The sequence below is a fragment of the Sinohyriopsis cumingii genome, chromosome 15 (genome assembly GCF_028554795.1).
Source record: "Sinohyriopsis cumingii isolate HCF-2022 chromosome 15, ASM2855479v2, whole genome shotgun sequence".
Classification (NCBI taxonomy): domain Eukaryota; kingdom Metazoa; phylum Mollusca; class Bivalvia; order Unionida; family Unionidae; genus Sinohyriopsis; species Sinohyriopsis cumingii.
The window spans coordinates 117,133,507-117,157,862 of NC_142975.1; the positions used below are offsets into that span (position 1 = coordinate 117,133,507).

Genomic DNA, 24,356 nt, shown 5'->3' on the forward strand with positions numbered 1-24,356 from the left:
CTGAATGTCATCTGATCTATGCACCGCGTGTAATAACATATCTTGACAGTTGGGATAGGTTAGGAGAACAACTATCTTGACATACGTAATGGAGTGGCTTGGAATACAAGAAGGCGTGCCTATTTTATTGTACAAAGGACCGATGCACGTGGAGGTATTTCACATTACATTTACGGACATAGAAGACTTTATTTTCTGAAGTGTCAGAATTTTTCAATAATGATTTTCTTCTTAAATAATGATTTTCTTCAAGAAATCATTGGTGGGTGAGAGCTGAATAATTATATACTTTTTATTGTTTAATGATCACGTACAGACATATAAAAGGCGTACTAAAGTAGGTTGCCAACAATCATAGCTGATTCATCTTTAACGAAGAATAAGTCTCAAATGTTCGACTAAGGTAACATTACTCTAAGGTATATTAACTTTGTTTGATATCTATACTACTACTACCACTACCACCGCTACTACTACTACAATTTCTACTACTACTACTATTACTAAAACTGCTATAAATGATGATGATAATGAAGGCGACGATTGGAATAATAATAATAATAATAATAATAATAATTGCAACAAAAAAAAAAACATCAAAAAATATGGAAGCTATGTAAGACGAATTTCATGTAAAAATGAAAAAATGACGTTCAGGTAAATATTTGACGCGCACTGCTGACGTGCATGTTTAAACATGTATAATTCACATCAAGTAACTTTTATTTACCACCTATTGCAGAGGTTGGCAACCTATTTTACATAGCGTGTCACTTTTTCCGGATTATATACAAAATGAACGAGCGCGCGCCACCAGTAAGACAGTAACACTGTTAAAATCGAAATTTTGGGCTGCCCTTTGCGTGCCATACAAAATCTCTTGACGTGCAACCGTATGGTACGCGTGCAAACGTGTGGCACGCGTGCCGCAGGTTGCCAACTCCTGACCTATTGTACATACAGGTAGATGTTTAATAGTCATTCAGTTTCATGGCACTTTTCTAATACACACAATAATATTATTTCAAGTAAGCAAAACTTTATTTGCGCTTCTAACATATTTACAGAGATTTTGTTTGAAATGCAGAAAGCAGTAGGCGATATAAACCTCCATATTCGAAAGTATTTTTGAGTTAGATATAGGCATTATAAAGATATCAAACCTTGTGTCATAGTCAAACGTCAGATCGTTAGCCACACTTGCGTTCCTGAAGAAGAAAGAAAAATGTTCTTCAACAGCAAATAATAATTCTTTAAAATTCATTGTTGTGTGGCCTAAAGTGACATTGAACTGTGTTTCTCTTCTTCAATAATGTGTAATGAAGTGAAGTTATTGAAACAAAGTATGATTTTGTTATATTAAAGAACTTTATTATGGAAGCATTGCAACACGTATTGACAGATAAAGCATAAAAAGTGAAACGTAATCTTGCAGTGAAAAGGATATTGTAGCTGCGAGTAATTACTGAAGCATGAATTTGTTTAAAAAGATTAGAAAAATTTAACAAAGCAAATAGAATTAAACACATGTTTAAAAGATTTATTTTTGTTTTGCAAACATATTATAACTTTGAATCAAATAGTACCCCGTCGACTGGAAGTAGCGGATCCTTATTATTTGATATGTTCCCAATTATTTATTTTAAATATGCATTTCCAAATGTTATACAACCATATACCTTTGGTGAAGCGAATTGCAAGTTTTAGGAATCAGTAGATCTCATATTGATCAACGCCAAACATGGGTGATTTCATGGTTCAACAAACATGATATTCACCGCTTCAAAGTTCTTTACCTGTTTTATTAAAATCAATGTCTCAGTATTGTAAAGTGCCATTTCAACTGCGTAGTGCTTAACCGGTTAAAAATACAAACAATCAAAAAAAAAAGAAGAAAAAAGTTAGTTACAGCAGTAATTTAATCAATTAAAACAACAGAAGCAAAACTTTAAAATAAATGTCAATTAGTGATTGGTAAGGCTGACTGAGAGAATTCTTTTTTTTTATTAAATGGTTGATAAATTCATTGAAAGATTATTACGCATACTCCAATTATGCGCTATAAAATTTAAAACAACTACAAAGTTCAATTTGCTTAAATTTCGCATAAATTGTATGTTTAGTATTTTGAAGGCTGACGAAAACATTTGACCGGATAGCTCTATTAATATGTAGGTACGTCTTTATACCATCAAAAACTAACACTATATAACAATTTCTTTCTCTATCAGCTTACAAAAGCATGTCATATTTATATATAATATTTTTGTGGCTTAGCCCAGCTACATATTTCAACTTGATGATGTTTGCAATCTAGTTAATGATATTCTAAAATTCTTATAATAATAATAATAATAATAATAATAATAGTAAGATATTCTTTAAAAGCTTCTTCGGTGATCATCTAGAACCTTCATCTATCTCGAAGTTTTAAGATTGGAACTCCAATTTTTAACCAAAAAAAATGTATGCGTTGCTTTGATACCTGTATAAACATATCAACAGTATTTATCCCTTGTTGCCACCATACCTGTCCGAAATCATGTGTTTCTAAATCTTTAATTCCAACAACCCATAAAATGCTGTTTGGTTTCACTGTAAATTCTGCAAATACACAAATTCTGTCATACACAATTTTAAAGAGTCTTGATATTCTAAATTAAACTCGTCCCAGTTCAATATACTGTCATTCTGTGTTCGCTGTTTAACACCTGACTTACTTTTGAAAAAAAGCAAATGAACTTTTACATTAGCATTGCTTTGTATAAATTTACACGCATGTACCAGAGGCGGTACGAGGGAGAGATAGATTGGACAATTACTAGGCTAAGGGGGAGCAGTCGGGTTAGGGAGATTTAGAACTGACATGTTCTTTGTAGAAAATACAGGGGTGTTTTTACTCAACATTGCTCCTGGCACCGCGAATTCCCGCGCCGCATTGAATTTTACACCTTAGAATATAAATGGAGCAATAAGAATATCAACTAAATTGCATACGTATTTGGCAATATCATAAACATTATACAAATACCTTTGTTAAGATTTGTCTGCCTGCCGAAATTTTCTTCAGCTTCAGAAAATAATCCACTCGTCGTCAAAACATCCTAAATACAATGAAAAATTTCAATTTCAACTCCATCATTATTAAAATGTTTTCATTATTTCCGATTCTACTATCTTTCCGAAAAGTCCGTATTTTTAAATGTATTTGTTGTTAATATCTATTTAATTTAATATTTTTTCGGTGCATTTATCCTTTTGTAAACCCTTACCATATGTTGAAAACATTATACCATCTTCATTATCAAAATTTAGGAACATTTTTATAATACCAGTAAAAATATCATCAATATTAATTTTTTCTTCATCATTAATACACATTGGAAACGTAAACAGTCATAAACATTCCACTTGTCGCTCTTGGGGAGTGGGTGGGAGTAAGCTATAAATGAGATCAAGAATCGCAAAACTGTCCATTCAGCTATACAAGTAGAAGCCCTAGGCTCTGTTCTTAGAAAGCAAATGTATTTGCCATCGTAAAAACATATTTACATGTTCTAACATGAAGATGAACGTAGAGGAATTAGAGATAAAAGTGTGGGTGGGTTGTAGTTGATAGAGGAGGGACGGATGAGATAAAAAGTGTGGGTGGGTTGTAGTTGATAGAGGAGGGACGGTTGAGAGAAAAAGTAGTATAACACTTCTGTAATTTGGAAAATTGGAATTATTTTAAAACCCAGGCTTCTGTTAAGGAAATATTATGCTATTTAATGGTAATCAGGAAATATTAAATAAAAATAAGTGTTACTTGAACAATACTTACGAATTTAGAGGAGTAAAAGAGTTTAAATGATCTTAATTTGAATTTCCTAAACTTAGTTTAAACGAAGAACGTGCAATTAAAGAATCAGTTATACATGCATAATTACTGTATAGTAAAACAAACTAAAATAAATATAAACGCCAGGCTCAGATGTATTTACCGTAGTGGAATAGCAAGAACTTTGTTCCTCCTACGCGAAACTTAAATCTGGGGCACTCTTCCAATGCAAAAATTGTATGATTGGAAATGTGGGAACCCACTGGACACCTCACTTGCATGGGGTTGTGTGGGCGGTTGTTACCAGACTGGTAAGCTGATTTATTGTAGACACAAAATCCTTGACTGATAGGAGTTTATTTCTTCTTAGATACATACATTATTGTTTTGAGACGGATGAGAGGTCAACTCCTCAAAACGAAAGAATTATTTTATAACTTCTTTTTATAGACCAATTATTACTTTAATCATGGAGACTTTTATTTTGACTAAATACTACTAATAAACATTCCTCATGGGTTGAAAATTATTTTAAAAATAAACTATATGATTGCATCAAAATAAACTTGGATAAGTACACATTATTTTGAATGCATCTTCGGGAAGACGTTTTTTTATTCAAACACGTAAAATTATTGGTATTTTTTTATGAATTAAAGAAATTTATAGACGTTTGTAGAACAATTTGCGGAAGGATGTTTGATTTGACTGGTTTAAACGATACTACCAGAATTGTAATACTGCCGTTGATATTATAATATACTACCAGCATTCTAATAATGATGTAGGTATTAGAATATACTACCAGTAATGTAATACTGCCGTTGGTATTCGAATATACTACCAGTAATGTAATACAGCCGTTGGTATTCGAATATACTACCAGTAATGTAATACAGCCGTTGATATTCGAATATACTACCAGTAATGTAATACAGCCGTTGGTATTAGAATATACTGCCAGCATTTTAATACTAACGTTTTACCTTTCCATCTGTCATATATTGCTAGCATTCTTTTGTATTTCAGTAATTCCCTAGCTAAATATATCTCAATGAAATAAATGTTCGTTCTTCCTCAACTGACCCAATAAAAAACAATAATCATGCATGTAATCTAAATGAAATGTTATTTAAAGGAATGTTCGCATCTATATATTTATTTTCTTAACACAGGACAGTAAATATGATTCCTGCACAGAACTTGGTCTTCATTCTCCTTCTGTCAACGTTAATGCTTTCTTTGTACGAAGCAAACCCTCGGACGAGTCAGGTACGTGTTGTCATCCTGTACATAAACATATCTTTATCTTTATATTTATATTAATAATTATTTGTTATCATTAACTATTTTTTAGAGGAAAATAAACTTCTCTTATTAGTTAAATTGTTTTCTAAGATTCTCATTAACCAGTATTCCAAATAAATACGAATAAATAACATTATCATGCAGGTTAGAGAATTTTTAATTCGTACTATGCGGAGATTCCAACCCTGGTATGCAGGTAATAAGCACATGTCGCCTTGCCTGTACGCAACAAATTCTATATATATCCAGATTGACTATGTACATAGACGAAAATAAATTAGTAGGTCGGCATGCGAATGTGTCTATTACGCATCAATGACTATACCACTGGCTTTTTGCATGACTTTTGCGTAGTGAGAATGTAGAACGAATGGTTACTTGCCTGAAATGGAACGTAGTTTTGTATCTATGCCAAAATGCTTACCAATTTCGGAATTATAGCTATGATTACCTCTTAGTTTCTTATAAAGAGTCGAAGTTATTCGACTAGCATTGGAATGAAACGGGCATTATGTGATTGATGAAAATAGTGGCGACCATTTCAACAGAGCAAGTACTTCAAACAAGCACATGCGAATTGTTTTTCTGTTAAAATGATACTGAAGTCTGGAATTATGCATTTGTAAAAATTAATAGGATATACTAACATAAACAACGGTGAAAATGTTATCCAAAATCTGTGAAGGAAATTTAAATCATTTACATCATTGTCTTTTAAATCCTTTATGACATCATCAGAATTATGACAATTAATAAGACTGACCGAAATGATTCTCCCTAAATAGTTTTAAATATAGATGTTTGACGGAATATTCACTATCAGGTCAATACAATCTCTATTTTTATTGCTTTTAGTTTGTAAACAGTTTCACTTTAAGATGTAAGTCTGATATGAACTGAATGAATTTACATCTTCGTCATCTAAGAACTTTCGCTGTACATGATACCGCAGATAGCTATATATCTTAATTTTTGGGGGAAAAGTAAATAAATGTCATATTTTACCCATCTTGCACCAGCCAATGTGAAGCTTCAAACAGTCACTACAGTTGAAGGTTGGACTGGAGTGGGGAGTGTGAGTGGAGATGGAGGTTACAAACTAGCCATTATGGGAATGGTATCATGGTTCTGCGAAAGTCATCACTAACTAACCAATCTGTATCAGTGATTATACTAGTTACTAGCTTGCAATAATGACTTACGAGTTTAGGTCTTTAGCAGTCAAACCCCTCGTTAGTACCTAAGATATTGTCTGGACAATAAGTAAACTAAACCCGTCAATCGAGGCGTACCTGAAGCTCGAATTACAGTATCTTATAAGAAACGCGATAGCTTTCGCTTAGAAAACTGGTTCTTAACCCATTGGTCGCGAGCCAAAACTGAGTCGCCATGCTGATATGAGTCGGTCGATGAAATCAATTTTAATTATTTGAAATTTCCTACAAAGGGGTGTTTTAGCATTCGATGGATCGCGAGGCTAACACCATAGACTTAATGTATGGGTCACCGTCCAGAAACACTAAATTTTTTTGTTATACGGATTACAATATATTAAATTTAGGGCATGTGGTAAGGTTGGGTAGTTTGTTTCATGCAACATTAACCAACAGCATGTTCATGACAGACACAAAATTAAGTTATTTATGTGTAGAATCATAGAGCTGCAACGCAATTCATACATACTGATGAGACTGGTATATATTTTTTCAGTCTGAAGCAGAACCTATCCCGTTGGTTGACAACAACGCATCTCCAAATCCAGAGCTAGTGATGGAAAATGGAAGGCCTCGTTTTCAGTCACTTGAAACACTTAAGGAGATCATGGTATAAACAAGTTTGCTATCGTTGAAATTGTATAATGGTTTTCACGATTATTTTCTGCAAATATTTTTGTTATTTCTCGTTGTGGATACTTTCTAATATATGTTATAAAGTCACTCGCTATAATAATGACTGCCCATTTGTATATAATGTTCATTGAAATAACAAATGCAGTGACAAATCACCTTAGAAACCGGTATACCTTCCAATGGACAAGACAATATCATCACATACACTTTTATTGTACGGCTTCAGTTTCTAGAATAAGCCTGAACCAGTTCCTCAACTGTTGAAAGTTAATCATGTTTGTCGCGGTCAGGTTTCCTTTAAGGTGATGATATTTTCAGCTGAATTTTTAATTTTTTACGCATTAATACCTTGACAATTGCGTTTAAAGGATATTAGGCAGTCTCTATTCCGGTTTCCTCGAAAGACTTAAGCAAAGTGGCAGTTTTTGGCCTAATTTTGTTCCCTGTCAGTTTTAAAGAATACGATTTTTTTAATTAAAAAAACAGCACAAAATGCAAACAAATAAAACAAAAACAATATAAAATAAACAACGAAAACGCAACAACCAAAACTTGTCAATATATCGTAATGCGTAGTATATACACTGAAAAGAAACACCGTGATATATACAAAATATTCCTCAGATTTTAAATGCTGCTTTGATAAGGATACCACACTGTCCAAAGTCTATTCGCTTCAAGAAGTATCTGTACTCTGAAACCGCTCCGGTGGCCTAGTGGTTTGAGCGTCCGCCTCGGATGCGGGAGGTCGTGGGTTCGATCCTTGGCCGAGTCATACCAAAGACTTACAAAAATGGTCCTAACAGCTGCCTCGCTTGGCGCTCAGCATTACGATGTTAGTGTTAGGTCTGGTTGGCCTGGTGTCATGATAGTGTGACTGGGTGGAACGTTATGCTAATTAATGGATTTTCTGTTAAAGAAATTGAAAAACGGTTTTCAAATAGGAAAAGGATTGGGTATAATGACTAGGCTGGTCCTCCAAATTGGATGCGTTCAAAATCCTGTATAAGCAATTGGTTTGACACTTTCTACAGGCTATCCAAGTGTTTCTATCATCTTACTTTATAAAATGGAACCGGCTCATTGTGTATAAACCGGCTTCTTGTAGGACGTGTCACCGTGCTACTCACATAAAAATTAATCATGGCAAATACACCAATATCAAGCTTTCAAAATTTAGGGTCACAAGGGTCGCGACATTGTTGTTGTTTGCTTTCTTGAGGGGTGGGGCAGGTACTTTACTCCAAGTTTTAAAACCAAAATTAAGTCTTATCGTTCGTTATTCCTGTCGATTATTTAAGATATTGCACTGTGCAGATAACTTATTTGCAGTTTGTTTTATTTCAGAAAAAGATCAACCAGGACCAGGATGATGAAGGACTTTTAAAGGTAACCTGAACGAGTGTAACATCTGTCATACAATAACGTTTTGTTAATGGGAAAAGTGTAGGTCCCCTTTAAAATGTTTCAATATGCGAGCATGCAGAACATCGAGAATCTAGAGAACAATTTAGCTGTTCAACTGAAACTCATATCTGAAAACTCGATTTGCAGCATTTGATTAAAATGCTATTAGTAACAACTTAGATATCTGAAAAGAGAAGTCGTGTATTCAAATTCATGCGCGGTAAATATATATTATAGTATGTATTATGCTTTTTAAAACTAATTATTGTACACACTATTCCTGAAATTTGTCCGTAAGTCAATCAAACTAGCCGTACGTACTACACTTAGGATGTGTAATATATTTGCTCCTGTGGTGTACCATCTATGCAGCGTAAAGATCAGATCATTTCATATTTTTGACAAATTCCAGAATGAAAACTCATGGGAACATCATAGATGAAAAGATACGTTTTGCAAAAGGTTGATCATACCTGGAAATGGTTCAATCCAATACGAATCTCCCAACGTTTTTATTACCTTTGGGACGAAAAATATATTTTTCAACGGTTTGAATCATAATTTAAAACATTTATAAGTCACGTAACAATATTTATTTGCTATCCGTTTCATGAATACTTCATCTGTCAAACATATGTCATCTTGCATCTGTTAAAATCTGTCATATTGCATCTGTCAGACCGCAAATCTAATGAATACAAAATTTCTGTTTCTAAAATATTGTTTGACACGAAATCTACTCACGTATGGCGAAGTCACTTCCATTATTCTTCCAAAATATTTGCTAACCCATGGAGTTCTCAATATGACTACTTTCCCATAACGACTCTGTTCATCACATTTCAATGATGTATTTTGCTTGCGAAGACAGGGAGAGGATGGGTATTTGCCTAGAGAAAAAGTATCATCAACTCTCTCTCTCTCTCTCTCTCTCTCTCTCTCTGAAAAGCGAACTTTTCTCAGAAATGCAATTACATGGTAATTTAAAAGATTTCGATTTTTCTCAAATAGCGATTGATGTTTTCAGAATCATGGTTCAAGTGACAACTTAGGCCACGAACGCTACAAACGGACAGTACTCAACATCACTTCTCAACAATGGACGAAAGGAATAGTTCCGTACAAGTTTCATCCAGCTTTATGTAAGAAAAGAGAATTTTAAAAAAAATATTTTCTGGTGATTTGTATTTTGATTAATTCTTATGTTCCAAGACAATGCAGTTTCACATATTTACTAGATCCTTTTCGTAACAGGATATACAATTTCATCTCTAAATGATCAACCCCATATCGGTTCGTGGACTTAGAATCTGCCCGATGCATCATGGGATATCAATATCTGTTCATCACGTCTCACGCCCAACCCCACCCACCCCCGTCCGATATCTTATTTATCTGACATAAACTAAATAATAGATTTGTCGCAAACGTAAAATCTGAAATATTTGTGAACCAAATTGCATATTTAATGTCTTAAATAAGAATTTCTCTTTTTTTCAGCGACAAGTCTTCGCGATGCAGCAGTGTGGACAATGAAGCTATGGTCATATTGGACAAACTACAGATTTTATCCTTGGAATTCCACAATACATTCTAACTTCGGCCTTGGACATAATACTACATTATATTTTGTTTCTGGGTAGGTGACTAGGAAATAAGACTAGACATTTGTCATATCAATCTTTTAGTATTCATTTTCAAACCACGTATGTTTTTATTCACTGATAAAGACGCGTTTCCATCTAGAAATTGGAACGGAAAAATTTGAAAGCTTGTATGGCACATGAGTCTGCTTTATTACTATCTCTAGGTTATTATTGATTGATTTATTAATTAATTTATTTTCTTGAATAAATAATGTGTATGCATTATAACACAGAGAGATGTAAACTGTAATAAGGCTCAAATTAGACTGAGTTCTTATCATCATCATCATCATCATCATCATCATCATCAAAACCAAGAACTTATTCGTGACAAATATATATTCTGGTAGATGCCCTTGTTTCAAATTCAGGTAATATCAAACCACATAAATGTTATCTCGTCCCTTCATTTGAAAAATACCAATCAGTTTTATTTATTTATTTATTTATTTATTTATTTATTTATATATTTATTTATTTATTTATTGTTTTTGGTACATGCCTTTTTTTTTTAGTTTTCATATGGTCATATGTAACTTGACTGTATGCTGCAATAAATGATCTTATATGTTACATATCATATTCAGGACGGGATGTAGCTCTTACGTAGGAAGAGTAATATCCGGAGATCAAACAATCTACTGCTGCGGATTGGTAAATAATCTCTCTCTCTCTCTCTCTCTCTCTCTCTCTCTCTCTCTCTCTCTCTCACACACACACACACACACACACACGTATAAACACACGTCCTTATCGACATAAACACATATTCAGACAAGCTCTTTTTCTTTTTTCAGAACGATGTAATTGCATGCACTCTATCTTTCTGTCTTGATATGCGAAGGTAGGTGGCTTTTCAAAACCTGACAAGCTCCCTATCTTGTATGTGTATACTAATGAATGCTAAATTTGGAATTGTGTCATTTACAAAATGGTTATTCTGAAGTATTCTCTCTCTCTCTCTCAAAACTTAAAACAACCTGTCATGATTATATTGTACTCAAAGTTTTTGGATAAAATACGTATTGAGCAAGATGCTTGGTGCACGTTTCTCCACGTTGATCCTTTTTCCCCTAAATAAATAAAACAAACTACTATGAATATTAAAAGACTCCCAGGAAACAACGTGTTGGACTAGCTATACACCATACACAACATCATAGTTTCAGCACCACACATACCCACCCTCGTCTCCCCCAGCAGCTTATACAGATTTTAACAGCAAAAAGCACCAAGGATATAAAAGCGCACAAGACTTACCTATTTCATTCATGGAATTATACCTTTTAACAGGATTATTACCAATCGACCCTTAACATTGTGATCCTTTTCGCGTTTTAAACCTAACCGAAGTTTTCACTGTAAAGTATCACGGTACCAATTGTTTTTCAATAGACCTTAATGCTGATGTTTTATGATATATATTCTATCCTACTTTAGCGTGAATGCCACACACTTTTCTTGACAGCAGTGTTAGATTGTCAATTTAACGATAACAACAGGTACTCCTTTGCAGTTAAGAGAGATAACTCTGCTGGAACTAGAGAGGGTTAAGAGTTATCTAGCCACCACAGACACTTTCATTCATTTAAAAAAAAATCATAAAAAAATTTAAAAAAACATGATCTAGAAATTAATTAACATAATCTCATATGTTGCCAAAAGGCTCAACATTTTTAAACCTAGCAGAAAGTACAACTCATACATAATGCACCAATTACAGCTGCGGGCCCAGTAGCCGAGTGGTCTAAAGCGCTCTCCGTTAAGGATCACTGCCACCTCACCTCTGTCTGCGTAGGTTCGAGTCTCCGATTCGGCCAATGTGGGTATGTGAGAAAGCTTGCCAGTAGCTTCTCCAGGGTCAGTGGTTCTTTCTGGGGATTTCCCGGGTTCTTCCTCCACCATTAATACTGGCCGCCATGTATAGCCTATCGTGTGCTGAAAAATGGCGTTAAACACTACAATAACAACAACCAATTACAGCTAGCTTTGTTTTTTATTTCTCAATACAATGTTCCAACACCGTAAGCTCCACCCACTTGGACTGTAAACGAGGAGCCTGCTCACTGTCACTTTCAAGTTGCTAGAATAGTCCGTTTTCAATGAAGGGGTATATGCAAGGTAATATAGAAGGTAACACTTTGTCACTTGCAATCAATTTATGCACAGTTAAATTCTGAGCATTAAAAAAAAACTGAAAAAGGGGATGCTGGGGTGTAGAGCATGCCCTTAAATTCCAACGTTACGGAAATTTACGGAATTATCCGGAGCTTACGGAACACTATGAACTACATTATTTATGTTTGCGAACAACTCATACTCGCCCACGCAAATATGAACACTGTATTAGTATTCAAGATACGGTAGGTCTGAAATGCAAAGAAGGTAACAATGTTAGCGACCCTTGGTGGCAGTCAAATTAGAAATTATAAATCAATGAGTGAAATGAGTAAGTAAGTGCAAATTTTGTTATCGTCGATGCTTTACGTTTTTAAATCTTTAAGCTGGTACAAGCTTCGGGGAAGGGGGTGGCAGGCTGAAACTATCGTGTTCACTCAGCCGTTAAAGCACCCTCAGCCGTTACTCTAACAGCGAAGATTGAAAAATTGTTACAGTTGCAGCCATTCGTGTGAGCAAACAAAACACACACCAACTCGGGCTATTCTAGCGTCCATTGTAACATTTATTGTGTGGAGCGGAACATGAAGTTATTTATGAGTTATATGTACCAATTTCCTATTATTTGTCTTTTAAAGCAATATTTATCAGACCTTAAGAAACTGGTTGTATGTAGTCTTCTGCCCTTAAGCTTTCTGCATAGGTGTGTTATCTGCCCTTAAGAAACTGAATACGTGTAGTTCTTTATCCTTAAGCAATTGAATATGCGTAGTCTTCCGCCCTTAAGCAACCGAATAGGGGTAGTCTTCTGTTCTTAAGAAACTGACTATGTGTAATCTTCGGCCCTCAGTCAACTGAATACGTGTAGTCTTCTGTCCTTAAGCTTTTTGCATATGTGTGGTTGTCTGCCCTTAAGAAATTGAATACGTGCAGTCCTTTGCCCTTAATCAATTGATTATGCGTAGTCTTCTGTCCTTAATCAATAGAATAGGTGTAGTCTTCTGTTTTTAAGAAACTGAATATGTGTAGTCTTATAATAATCCTATTAAGGATTGCGCGAATGAATGAGTAGCCAGATTGTTCAGTATCGGGGTTTAAACACGAAACTGCGACCAAGACTCAAACTCATGTTGAAAACTATATTCAGTAAGTTTGTTCCGAGAATAGAATAACAAAATGAAAGGGTGGGGGAACACATTTCTCTCTTATTTTATCTCTTTTGCATTTCTTCATACATGCAGAACTACAATGCGAATGTACCTTATATTCATGAATAGCATTCGCTCCGTCTATCTTCTTATCTATATGTTTGTCTGTATGCCTTTTCCAAATTTCTAATAACTTTTCAGGTTGCTTGTACCCACGAACTCGGCCATGTTTTGGGGCTACAGCATGAACAGAATCACTTTGAAAGGGACCGCGTGCTGCAAGTTAATTACAACGAAATACAACCTGGTATATATATATATATATATATATATATATATGGGGGTGTGGTTAGGGTGGGTGAGAAATTCAGTTCATTCGGCAGTCCATTAAATTTGTTTGCTCTTTATTAAAACTGTAATTGCATACATAAAGATCTACACATGTCTGTAGATATGTTTATGTATGTATGTATGTATGTATGTATGTATGTATGTATGTATGAATGTATGTATCGATTTCATGCAGATATATCTCGATGAAAGGTCGTTCAAGTTTGCTAGGCCGGCTAGAAAGCGGTTACTCTATACCGACACCATACGATGTCGGCGAATTCCAAATTTTCGATAGGGAATGGACTCTAACCCTACACTCCAAACATAAATGTCCAAATATCAAAAATAGGATGAAAATGGTCAGATGAAACTCGGACTATCGATCGTGGTGGAGAGAGAGAGAGAGAGAGAGAGAGAGAGAGAGAGAGAGAGAGAGAAATAGGCCTAAATAAATATATATGGGTCTCAGTAACAAATAGAGGTAAGTAAATATACTTCCTAAATGGAAAGAAAGTAGTTTCAAAAGTGATGTCACCCCCGTGGCGAACAAATTGGTATCGCCACTGTGGTGATGTAGTTTTTCTCCTACTGATATATTTTAATATCTTTTAACGAAATATAATATAATAAAAACTCCATGGTTACCGCGTACGACGCACACAACTGCGAACAACGTAGAACCATGTTTGCTTGACGCATCAGCAAATCTCTGTCTACGTTGTAATCGTTGGTTGCGCGATAAACCAGAAAATGTATTAAATGTCATAGCTTCGTCTATATCGGGATGGAAAACTAAAATTAAAATTATGTTACTTTTTGCATTTCAGCATATACAAATAATTTCGGCACTGTATCACCATCAAAGTACGCCAATTTTTGGTTCTATGATTTCACCTCCACGATGCATTATGGACTAACGGTAAGCTTGTTTGCAATTTATTTAAATGTACTTAATTCTACTGTACTGTACTTACATCTACTGTGCTGTAGTCTAATTCTTCTGACGCATAGTAGTGATGGCAAACCAGGATGACGGCTGGGCCATGTGAATTTGCATAGGTTAATGTACGCTATTTGTAATCTATACCTCAATTCAATATTTAATATAATTTATCCCTTAATATGCACGAATAATAGAACAAAACGACTTCTTTAAGCATGAACAGACTTAAAACGTGTCTTTCTATGATTTTTAAACGTTCTTGTCCGTTACTGACGGTGTTGCAAATAGTTGGAGTGATCAAGGGGCAATCTGTTATATTCTTTACGCCGTGGACACGGCCAAAACTGGGTTCCTGAATATTAAATGCTGGTTTGTTTTGGTTTAAGACCATTTTCAGCACATGATTGGCTATGCATAGCGTGTAATATTTTTTGTGGAGGAAGAATCCGGGAAGACTGGAAAGACCGACCGACTAAAGGGAAGTAACTGGCAAGCTATCTTGCACACCTATGTTTGCCGAGCTTAGGCTCAAACCCATGCTTATGGTGGTGAAATATAGTGATCTGTAAGGTCAAGAGCTTATGACCGATCGGCCACCAGGACCCCCAAATCGCGAAGTAAATTTCAGAAGATATAATGAAATGAATATAGACTATACATTCCTGAAATATTTTGCACGTTTACCTCATTTATGTCACAGAATGAATGACACGCATTAAGTATATAGGTGAATCAATACCAAGCAGACTATATGAGCAATCTCTATTTTCTGACATTTTTTCTCAGAGAAAACTGCAATACATAGCGGCGATGGCATCCTCCATAGACGGCTACAGCGTCAACTCAGTATTAAATTGTTTGTGAAAGCCAGTTTGTGCAAACATAAAACTCCGAAAATGGTGATATACCTCGTCCATTAAACCCATTAGACATTCTTCTGATTTTTGGATGGCATCAAACAAATTATACACAACACCATTTTACGGAAATATCCTATTGTACATTTTCAATGCAGTTGGGATGTGTTTTGAATTGCACTGATGCTTTAGAATTTGTATTCCATCGACTATGCGTTTTCGTGAAATACATTGCCCGCATTGTGAAAAAAGAAAGTAGTATAATACTGACAATACGATAGAATATGTATGTGTATCTTATTTATAAAATACCGCTCCGGTAGCCTAGTGGTTAGAGCGTCTGCCTCGGATGCAGGAGGTCGCGGGTTCCAACTCCGGTCAAGCTATATCAAAGACTTATAAAAATGGTACTAACAGCTGTCTCGTTAGATGCTCAACATTAAGAGTTAAAATCCAAATCACACACACACACACACACACACACACACACACACACACACACACTTCTTTCTTGTCTGAGTTGTAAAGATAAAATAATTTGCAGCTTTGTTATTTTTATTATTTTTTTTAGAACAAGCTCTAACATCTGATTTTAAGTACTCAAGATAACTAAGATGTTGTTTTGGCTTTTGGTAGTCTTTGATGTGGTAGAAATTTAAAATCGAACTCTTTACAACAGAAGTGCATAGCAAATTACATTATCACTATGAGATCCTGATCCCTGCTGTTGTTGTTGTTGTTGTTATTATTATTATTATTATTATTATTATTATTATTATTATTATTATTAATGTGAGATCAATTAATATTCATTGTATCCTGTCAAAATATTTCCATGCGACATGTGCCCAAACCCTCTCCTTTCAGTCGGCGTTGTTTCATCTTCATGGCCAAAAATATCAGCATCCCTCTCGACCTTATCAATGCGAGTAGTTACTTTCATTTCATCTGAATGAAAATCAAATCACAAACTTATTCCACTAAATCGGGTTTCAAATCTTTATCTTTTATTTAAAGCTAGCAAACATGTAACAGGAACATATTTTTTTTGGCCATCGATTCAATAAAATTGCCAGTCAATGTTTCATCATTTGCTCTCTTATATCTCTTACTGGAACATCGGATGAAAGAATCCGAAGCTGCTTTCCCACCTTATCATCTTCTTTTCTTTGGTTTGTACAAACTGGATTTGTTTAACGAACCGTTGAAGATCCGAATCTCTAAAAAGAGATATGCAAGAAAATATTATCCTGGGAAAACATGGCCCCACCCACCCTATCCATTTCAATCTGATAATATGATAGCAGTTATTTTCTCTGTGGTACCTCTAAGACTTCAAAAAGGTCGTTCTCTATCGAGATGAACTTCCACACCGTCTCGTCCTGTAATACTTTTACTGATTTTATATAATTGGCTAAAACAATTATTGTACCTAATGTTTTCGATAACACATAACAATTCTTACTGTTTTGCACTTCTTTATTTGAAAAATTATTTATTTATTATTTTAAAATATTTTGTGTCTGTATGATGTATTCTTGGCCAGAATTAGCTATAGTTTCACCCTCCGTTCTATAGAGTTCTTTACTTTTTAATTATTTTTTTTGTTGCCTTTCAGCCCTTTGTTGTTGTTGTTGTTGTTGTTGTAGGGTTTAACGCCATTTTTCAGCACACAATAGGCTATACATGGCGGCCAGTATTATTGGTGGAGGAAGAACCCGGGAAAACCGCGGAAAGAACCACCGACCCACGAGAAGCTACTGGCAAGCTTTCTCACATACCCACATTGGCCGAATCGGAGACTCGAACCCACGCAGACATAGGTGAGATGGCAGTGATCCGTAACGGAGAGCGCTTTAGACCACTCGGTCACTCGGGGCCCCTCCAGCCCTTTTCCATGTTATCAAAAACTTGTGATTAAAGGGAGTCATATCTCATTTTGATCGATTAAAGGACTGTCAGACTGTAGCTCCAGCTCAACGATTGGAATTTAACACCCAATGAAAATTGTCACATTTTACAATATAGTTCGTAAATGGAAATATTTCTATGACACTATGAAAATAATGATCGCAAGTCCTCGAATTTCCTTTAAATAGTTGTAACAGGTCAGTTTTGTTATACGCGAAGAAAGAAAAGTATTAAAGAACATGGTGAAATTCTTGCATACCCCAGAAACATCGTGTAGAAGTAATTATTAATCCATACTTATCACAATTAACTGACTTTTCGGAAACTATAATGAGGTGTAAATTTTAAGAAAAAACAGGCAGAACTTAATTTGACGGATATTGAACCGTGTGTTTCCGTGCGGAATTCAAGCATGGAGATCGCAATATTTACGTTGTCCACAGGTGGATATAAAACAAATCGCTTCTGGTTAAGAATTTCTCTATTCTCTGTGTTATTTATTTTGGTAATATTGCTTATATATTGTGAGGAATCATTCCGTATGTTCTTCTGTGTGTCTGCAGTCAGTGTATCTGGGCTTTGATTCTCCCAGTAGAACTCCATTTGCAGCCAGGCTCTGGCATTTGTTATGATGGTTTCCGAGGCTATGTAGATAACAACTAAACTTTCAGATTTTTTAATGCAGTCCCAGAAACGAGGTTTAGAAGATCCAAAGCCAAATGTTATGCGTCAAAGAGTGCAGATGTTTGCGATGATGCTTATTATTAGTTAATATTTACCAACAGATTTATTTAAAAGAGAAAGAAACAAAGATATGGGCCATTTCTACAGCTGCAATTCAGTAAAAACAAATTTTGTGTAAGATTATCATTGGTTAACTTCATTAACCGACTTGCTTTTTTAATGTCAAATTAATTATATTCTGCTGTAATATTACTTTAGTCAAGATGGTGGTTTTGCAATTCGAATCGAATTTTCATCTCCGTCAGAGATTTTGATGACCGAAAAAGTTAATACGCTAAGATGCGGCAACGCCAAAATGTTTCGATAGAGATTGCTCCATTGTTCGATAACTACCTAGCTTAACGATTTAATATGCAACACATTTGCAGGGCAAAATTTAGTATTTCACTGAAATGATAATAAGAGCCGAAGGTTCAAAATATGAAATACCTCAACTTTTCAGATCCCATGTACGAAGTTAAGGTGAGTTTTTGTGTTAGCACTGCGTCCTGGTCGGTGTTGCCCTTAGCTTGTACACAGATAAGAATATATATGTATGTACAGCATCCCTGTATCTGAATAATACTTTCTTCCTGTGCCCTATGTAACAGTTTCGAGAGGGTTTCATCCCACATGCATCCTGGGGGTGTGGAATAAGGGGAATAACTGTGTGTAATCGTGTATATTATGTGAACATATTTGTTTAATTTGTTAGCTCATTGTTTTTGCACACTATAAACGTTCTTATATCTGGAATTATTAATTGGTTGAGCAGGTACCACTTGACGAATACATCACATATAGGTCACTGTTACCTTTCACTGACTTCGGTTAATTGTTTTTTATATATACTGTTTTATAAGCTATGTTCATGCTAGGATGATCAAAATAGGCAATTGTATGCACGTCTATTAGTACGACACCATTATAATAAAAGAGGGTCATTATGATTTATATTTTACTGACTTTGGATAGGTTTTGTGTTTACTACATGACCGAAGGGATCACGTGTGTTAGGGGCTGATTAAGATAAATGCAATAAACTGACAACGACTAGTGCAAAACTATTCTAGGCGTTTTCGACTCTAAATGAGTCTTTTCAAAGACAAGTACAAAACAAAGACAGGACAAGTAAAAACACGAAAAGCTCTGAGGTTACAAAATGTTCCATACCTTTTTCTGCAGGAATACAATCTTGAAATTTGTTATGTTCCAACTAGTTGGCTTTCACTTGATACTGATGTTGAATACTAGTTTATATTGGCCTAGAAAAAAATTGATGAGCCATCTGCTTTTTAACGTAAATTTGCGTAACCATAAATTATGTTCCAGATATTTCATTGTTTCAGTAGTAATTATAGGTTAATGGGCGAATAATACGCAAACTGAAAGAATTGTTTAAAAGAAGATGTGCAAGCTGCAAAAAGATGACGATTTTATTTGTGCTTGCTTGCCTCTTCTATAGTCTTCCTTGTTTAAACCGCTTGGTTTCAATGTTCTATTGCTGCGTTTCCAGTAAGATTCCTATTTTTTCTTAGTTTAGGAACTCCAGTTGGGGCTGTGAGCTATTGCAATTAGTGTTACATCACTACAGGTGTAACCACGGAAAGAGAAGTGTTCTGCGACTGTACGTTTGTGCAGCTCCTTTATCAGCCAGTCAGATATGTGAAGATCGATTCTTTTGTGTAACTTTTCAGTTCTCACATACTGAAGTGTACAGATCTTACATATGACGAGATACATTACATTCTGTTTTGCACGTTCTATATTGGACTATGCAGCTCAAACTTACGCTCGTTCGAGTGCTATAGAATGTAATTGGTATCTATCATATGTTGACAGGTTTTGCACCTTTTATAGCCAAAGGGAAATGATTTGCTAGAGTTTTCTTGGTCTGTGATTGACGTTAGCTTCGCTTTGACTCAGATGGTTTTGAGATTTTTTGGTCTCCGGTAGGCTACTACTATTTTCTTCGGAAGGATTACTCTTTAGTGTGTCACACGATGCCAGTGTTTCCGGATGATTTTACCTAATTTGGGATTGTCAATAAGGTAGGTCAGGATAAATAAACCTTTTCCTTCTCTCTTTAGGTTAGTAGGTCATTGCGGTTTGTTTGTGTTCGATGATATATAAATGAAGTGGCAACATGGAAGAGAAAATCTTGATTTCATCTCAAAAGCAAACAACTTCCATCCTTCAATAAAAATCACGGCAGAATTTTCCATCTCAAACCACGTTTTCCAGGATACAATAACCAGACTAGTAGAAAATAAATAAAAGTGACCAACATTTCTTTCTCAATGTCAGTTTGTTCTGATTTTTCCCACCTGACTGTTAATGTGCATAACATTTGGCTTCTGTAGAATACTAACAGCTTTGTCAAAGTAAGGAAGGGAATGGCCAGTCACACCATGACTCCTGTTATAATGCTTTGAAAATGTTCTACTCATTTTGTTTACATTGTACCTGCAAAAAGTATAGGACACCTGGTAAATAAAGCTCAGATTAAAATAGCATGGTAAAAACTATAACAGCTAAATCCCGTAGTATTGGATCATCATCTGTTATAGTTTCAGTAACGTGTGAGAGACACTGCTCGGAAAAATATGAAGGAAATGCAAGTCTATATGGTAGGTAGTGAGTATTTTAGACTCATTTTCCTTTTAAAAAAGTCGGCAAATAATGGATCCTTACATATTTGGAATAGTTCTGATACCATGGATAAAGCACACTGCAAACACTTATAACGAAAATTGTTAAAGACAAGGGGCATCAAGATCAGGAAAGACGAAACAATCATCTTTTAGAGTTTGATTGGCTTTTCTATCAACGAATTTAAAGTAAATGGAAAGATATATAAATTAAGTATGCGATTAAATTCATATAGAACTCATTAAATTTGCCGATGACACTGGTACGTCACAAGTAATCCACATTTTTACCTCGGGTGTAAAATTTCTATTTCCGGTGCCTGAAATTTTAAGTTTACTCTGGATTTATCAACAGACGTTCTAAAATTATAAATCCAAAACTTGATCATTTATTGCATGTATGTTTCTGTAAATTATAGGAAATAAATGCTTTATACTTACTATGACACGACGCTGTTTCAAGATTATATTAGCTATTGACGAGCCATAAAGATTATACGTACTAAAAATCAATTCTGCAAACAGGATAATGCCTTTAAAGTGATTGATCCCATGAATGACGTACATAATCTGACTGGATTTATCTATAACCCTATTTTGGATTCTTTGCAGATATTTACCTTGACGGGACAGCACGTGATGTCGTTTCTTGATCCCGATTTGGAGTATCTCCTTAGCATAAGAACGGATGACGATACAGGGCTTTTCTATCCGGCGTTTGAAGTACAACGTGCGCTTAATTTGGAAGGTAATACCTTAAATACAAAATTAAAATAACATTTGCTTTAATGAAATAATATTCTATATACAGTGTATTCAATAATTAGCTATTGGAAGAGTGCATATTCCATTCCCATTCTATCAACTTAAACTCCTGTATGTAATCAACATAATCATTCAATCTATTTCCGTTACTTACAGGAACGATTTGTACAGGGTTCACCACAGTCTGCCGTAACGAAGGGTACTTAAGTGTAGTTGACGGCATGTGTACGTGCCGCTGTCCGTACGGACTGAACCCAACCGACGGATGTCAGAGCATCGCACGTACAGGTCTGTAGAAATATCTTGTTTAATGTAGCCATCCAAGCTAATCAGATGCATACATGTATATCTGATTATATGCCACGAAAAGTAGAGAATCTTACAATATTTGTTATAATAGGCGTTTAATTATAGTGTCTGCTAAAAGCCGCTTGTAGTGATTGGCATATCTGACTATAACTCGTGTTTGTAAGATGTTTGGGAGATGCTAGTCAGACATCCATATTATCATTTAACTCTAAAATCTTTGAATTTTTAAAAGAAATTTCAGATGAACTAACTATGTGTTAAGCCACGGTGTTGCATACTTTGCTTATTACATGACTTTCCATGTATGTAATAAATATGAGAATAATGTGTAGCATATAAGTAAGAGCTGAGTATTGTCATTGGGAGAAATGCAATATTGAAACATTGTTGGTAGAAAGTAGTAGTGGTTCTCATTCTCTCCCTCTCTCGTTTTGGTCATATTCAAAATTTACGGGATACTCTATCATCATAACAGGGTTTTAAAACAACAAGTTTCATGATTTCACATATTCATATATTAAACGCAAACAATTTGAGCATAATGTCACATTTGTTATATTAGCTTGCATTACATTCATAACTTCCACATAAGACATGCAGACAGACTTTTTTTTACGACAGTTTATGTTCAGTTCATTTTGGAGTGATTATAAAGCTTTTTCTTTTCTTTTTTTTTTTTTTTTTTTTTTTTGGGTTTTGAAAGCTCTGCCCTCTTTCATACGTTGTTTTGCTATACTTACCTTTTTCCTGGCCGCACTAGAAACTAACGATTCTGCGTCGTGTTTACTGGTTGAAAATATGCGATCCATTTTGTTTCCCCCAATCTTACAGAAGAAATAAGAGACGCTCTTTCCTATAATATATTATATTTATTCAGAGGGACAGAACTAACGATGCACGCAAATGGGATTTTTCAACTCGTCTGCCCCACAGTAACCGTTGTATTTTCTCATTGGCATAGAAATCGAAATATGGTGCAGAATCTGTGAAACATTTCGTACTTACCTGCAAAACATCTAGTAGTTGCTTTTCTCCCTCAGAAATGACAGTACACCAAGCAATTTGCCAAAGTGGTTATGTCTCAGTATGTATGAGTTGACTCTCTTGCACGACGCTCATCTGTTTTACACTTTTGCATACTACTCCTTAGCGCGTGCCGCCAATGACAGGGATTAAAAATGCCAACATACCGGTCTGGCACTTTCATTAGAGAACTCTTTAGACTGCGTCTGAATATGCTGAAGATTTTGATTGTTTGGTTGTTTGTTTCTTGTATGTAAGAATAAGGTTCGTAAATGTTTTTCTGGTATCAACGTTCGCCAACGTTCGGACTCTGGCTGGCTTCAACGACCCCTCTTGGGATTCTGCAAACGTTGATAACAGGAAAAAGAAATATCATATATGTTCTCTATATTGCGGTCAAAGGCAGTACAGCTGAGCGATGAAATAACAGTCTAATTGGACGTTGAGTAACATTCCGATATCCACTGATATTTTTAATACATTTTGCGGTGAATTTTTCTGACAAAACTGAAATTGATCTTCAGTATTAAACATGTAAATTATTTTTAAAAGCGTATTTAAAATGACAGCTGGATTGAATCCTTTCGCTATGTCTTTTACTGGGTTAGCTCCACTTCCTACAGCCTTTGCAATGATTATGAAAATTGTTAATGTTCCTAACTGTTTACCCCTTATAATATGTAGTAAGATGACAGTGAAAAATAATCCTACAGAAAGAAAGGAACAACAAACAGAACGCAGCATGACTATAATGCATTACGACAATGTGTATGTTACCCTTAGTAATAATATTTAAATAATATGCATCATGGAATATTAAAAAATATGTTGGGCCTTGAAAAAACTTGTATAATGTCATACAATCTACCGGTCCACGCTATGTCATTCGAGATCAATTGTACTTGCAACATTAAAATTAAAACATTAGTGACTCAAAATACATGTTTAGTGATTTCCTTTGTATTATTACTACTGGCGAAGGATAAATCGCGAATGTTATAAATTACTGTTTTCCGCTTTAAGACGCAGCTTTACAGAACATGAGCTGGCCAAATGGACCTTTCGCTCTCCTGAAGCCGTTAAGTGGATGTCCGTTGGGCTTCTATTCAGATGGTTCAGTAATAAGATACAAGGACTATGCCGGCTATGCGTTTCTTAATATCACCACCTCGCCTTTCCACGTGGCTGGAGAGTTCGTTACGGGGTATGTTCGAGAGGAATTCTGTGTTCGAGATACCTCTGTACCCGGAAATCCTACTAATCAGGCAGACTGGAACCAGGACTCGGTTTCATTTTGCATCCACAAAGCTGGAGGAGCATGTCCAACAGGTAAGTCTTTGTCAAATATGGACATAAATGGTCAAATCAGAGCAAAGAGGTGGACTATGGTTGCACTCTTCTAATTATATAACACAGAAATATTTGGATCACAATATTTGTTTTATGTTCATAGGATAAAAAAAACCCCATCAATTTTGTTCATTAATTCCTAATATCAAACGTTTTTATTACGGTTTTGTGAATTTATTGAGATTTTAAAAGTT

At 35.1% G+C, this 24,356-nt stretch overlaps 1 protein-coding gene across 3 annotated transcripts in view; it reads left to right on the top strand.

Annotated features, from left to right (window-relative positions):
• Nucleotides 1-358: 358 nt before the first annotated feature.
• LOC149782552 (uncharacterized) overlaps nt 359-24,356 on the top strand; it is a 47,554-nt gene continuing 23,556 nt past the window's right edge. The window contains exons 1-12 of one of the 3 annotated variants that reach the window (XM_089933993.1): nt 359-419; nt 4,996-5,092; nt 6,839-6,952; nt 8,326-8,367; nt 9,413-9,527; nt 9,886-10,024; nt 10,619-10,685; nt 13,499-13,604; nt 14,458-14,549; nt 21,328-21,463; nt 21,637-21,768; nt 23,836-24,141. In XM_089933993.1, the coding sequence (XP_089790119.1) occupies nt 5,006-5,092; nt 6,839-6,952; nt 8,326-8,367; nt 9,413-9,527; nt 9,886-10,024; nt 10,619-10,685; nt 13,499-13,604; nt 14,458-14,549; nt 21,328-21,463; nt 21,637-21,768; nt 23,836-24,141 (1,336 nt within the window). In that variant the 5' untranslated portion in view covers nt 359-419; nt 4,996-5,005. The remainder of the gene's footprint in view (nt 420-4,995; nt 5,093-6,838; nt 6,953-8,325; nt 8,368-9,412; nt 9,528-9,885; nt 10,025-10,618; nt 10,686-13,498; nt 13,605-14,457; nt 14,550-21,327; nt 21,464-21,636; nt 21,769-23,835; nt 24,142-24,356) is intronic. The other 2 variants (XM_089933991.1, XM_089933992.1) reach the window with 2 other exon arrangements.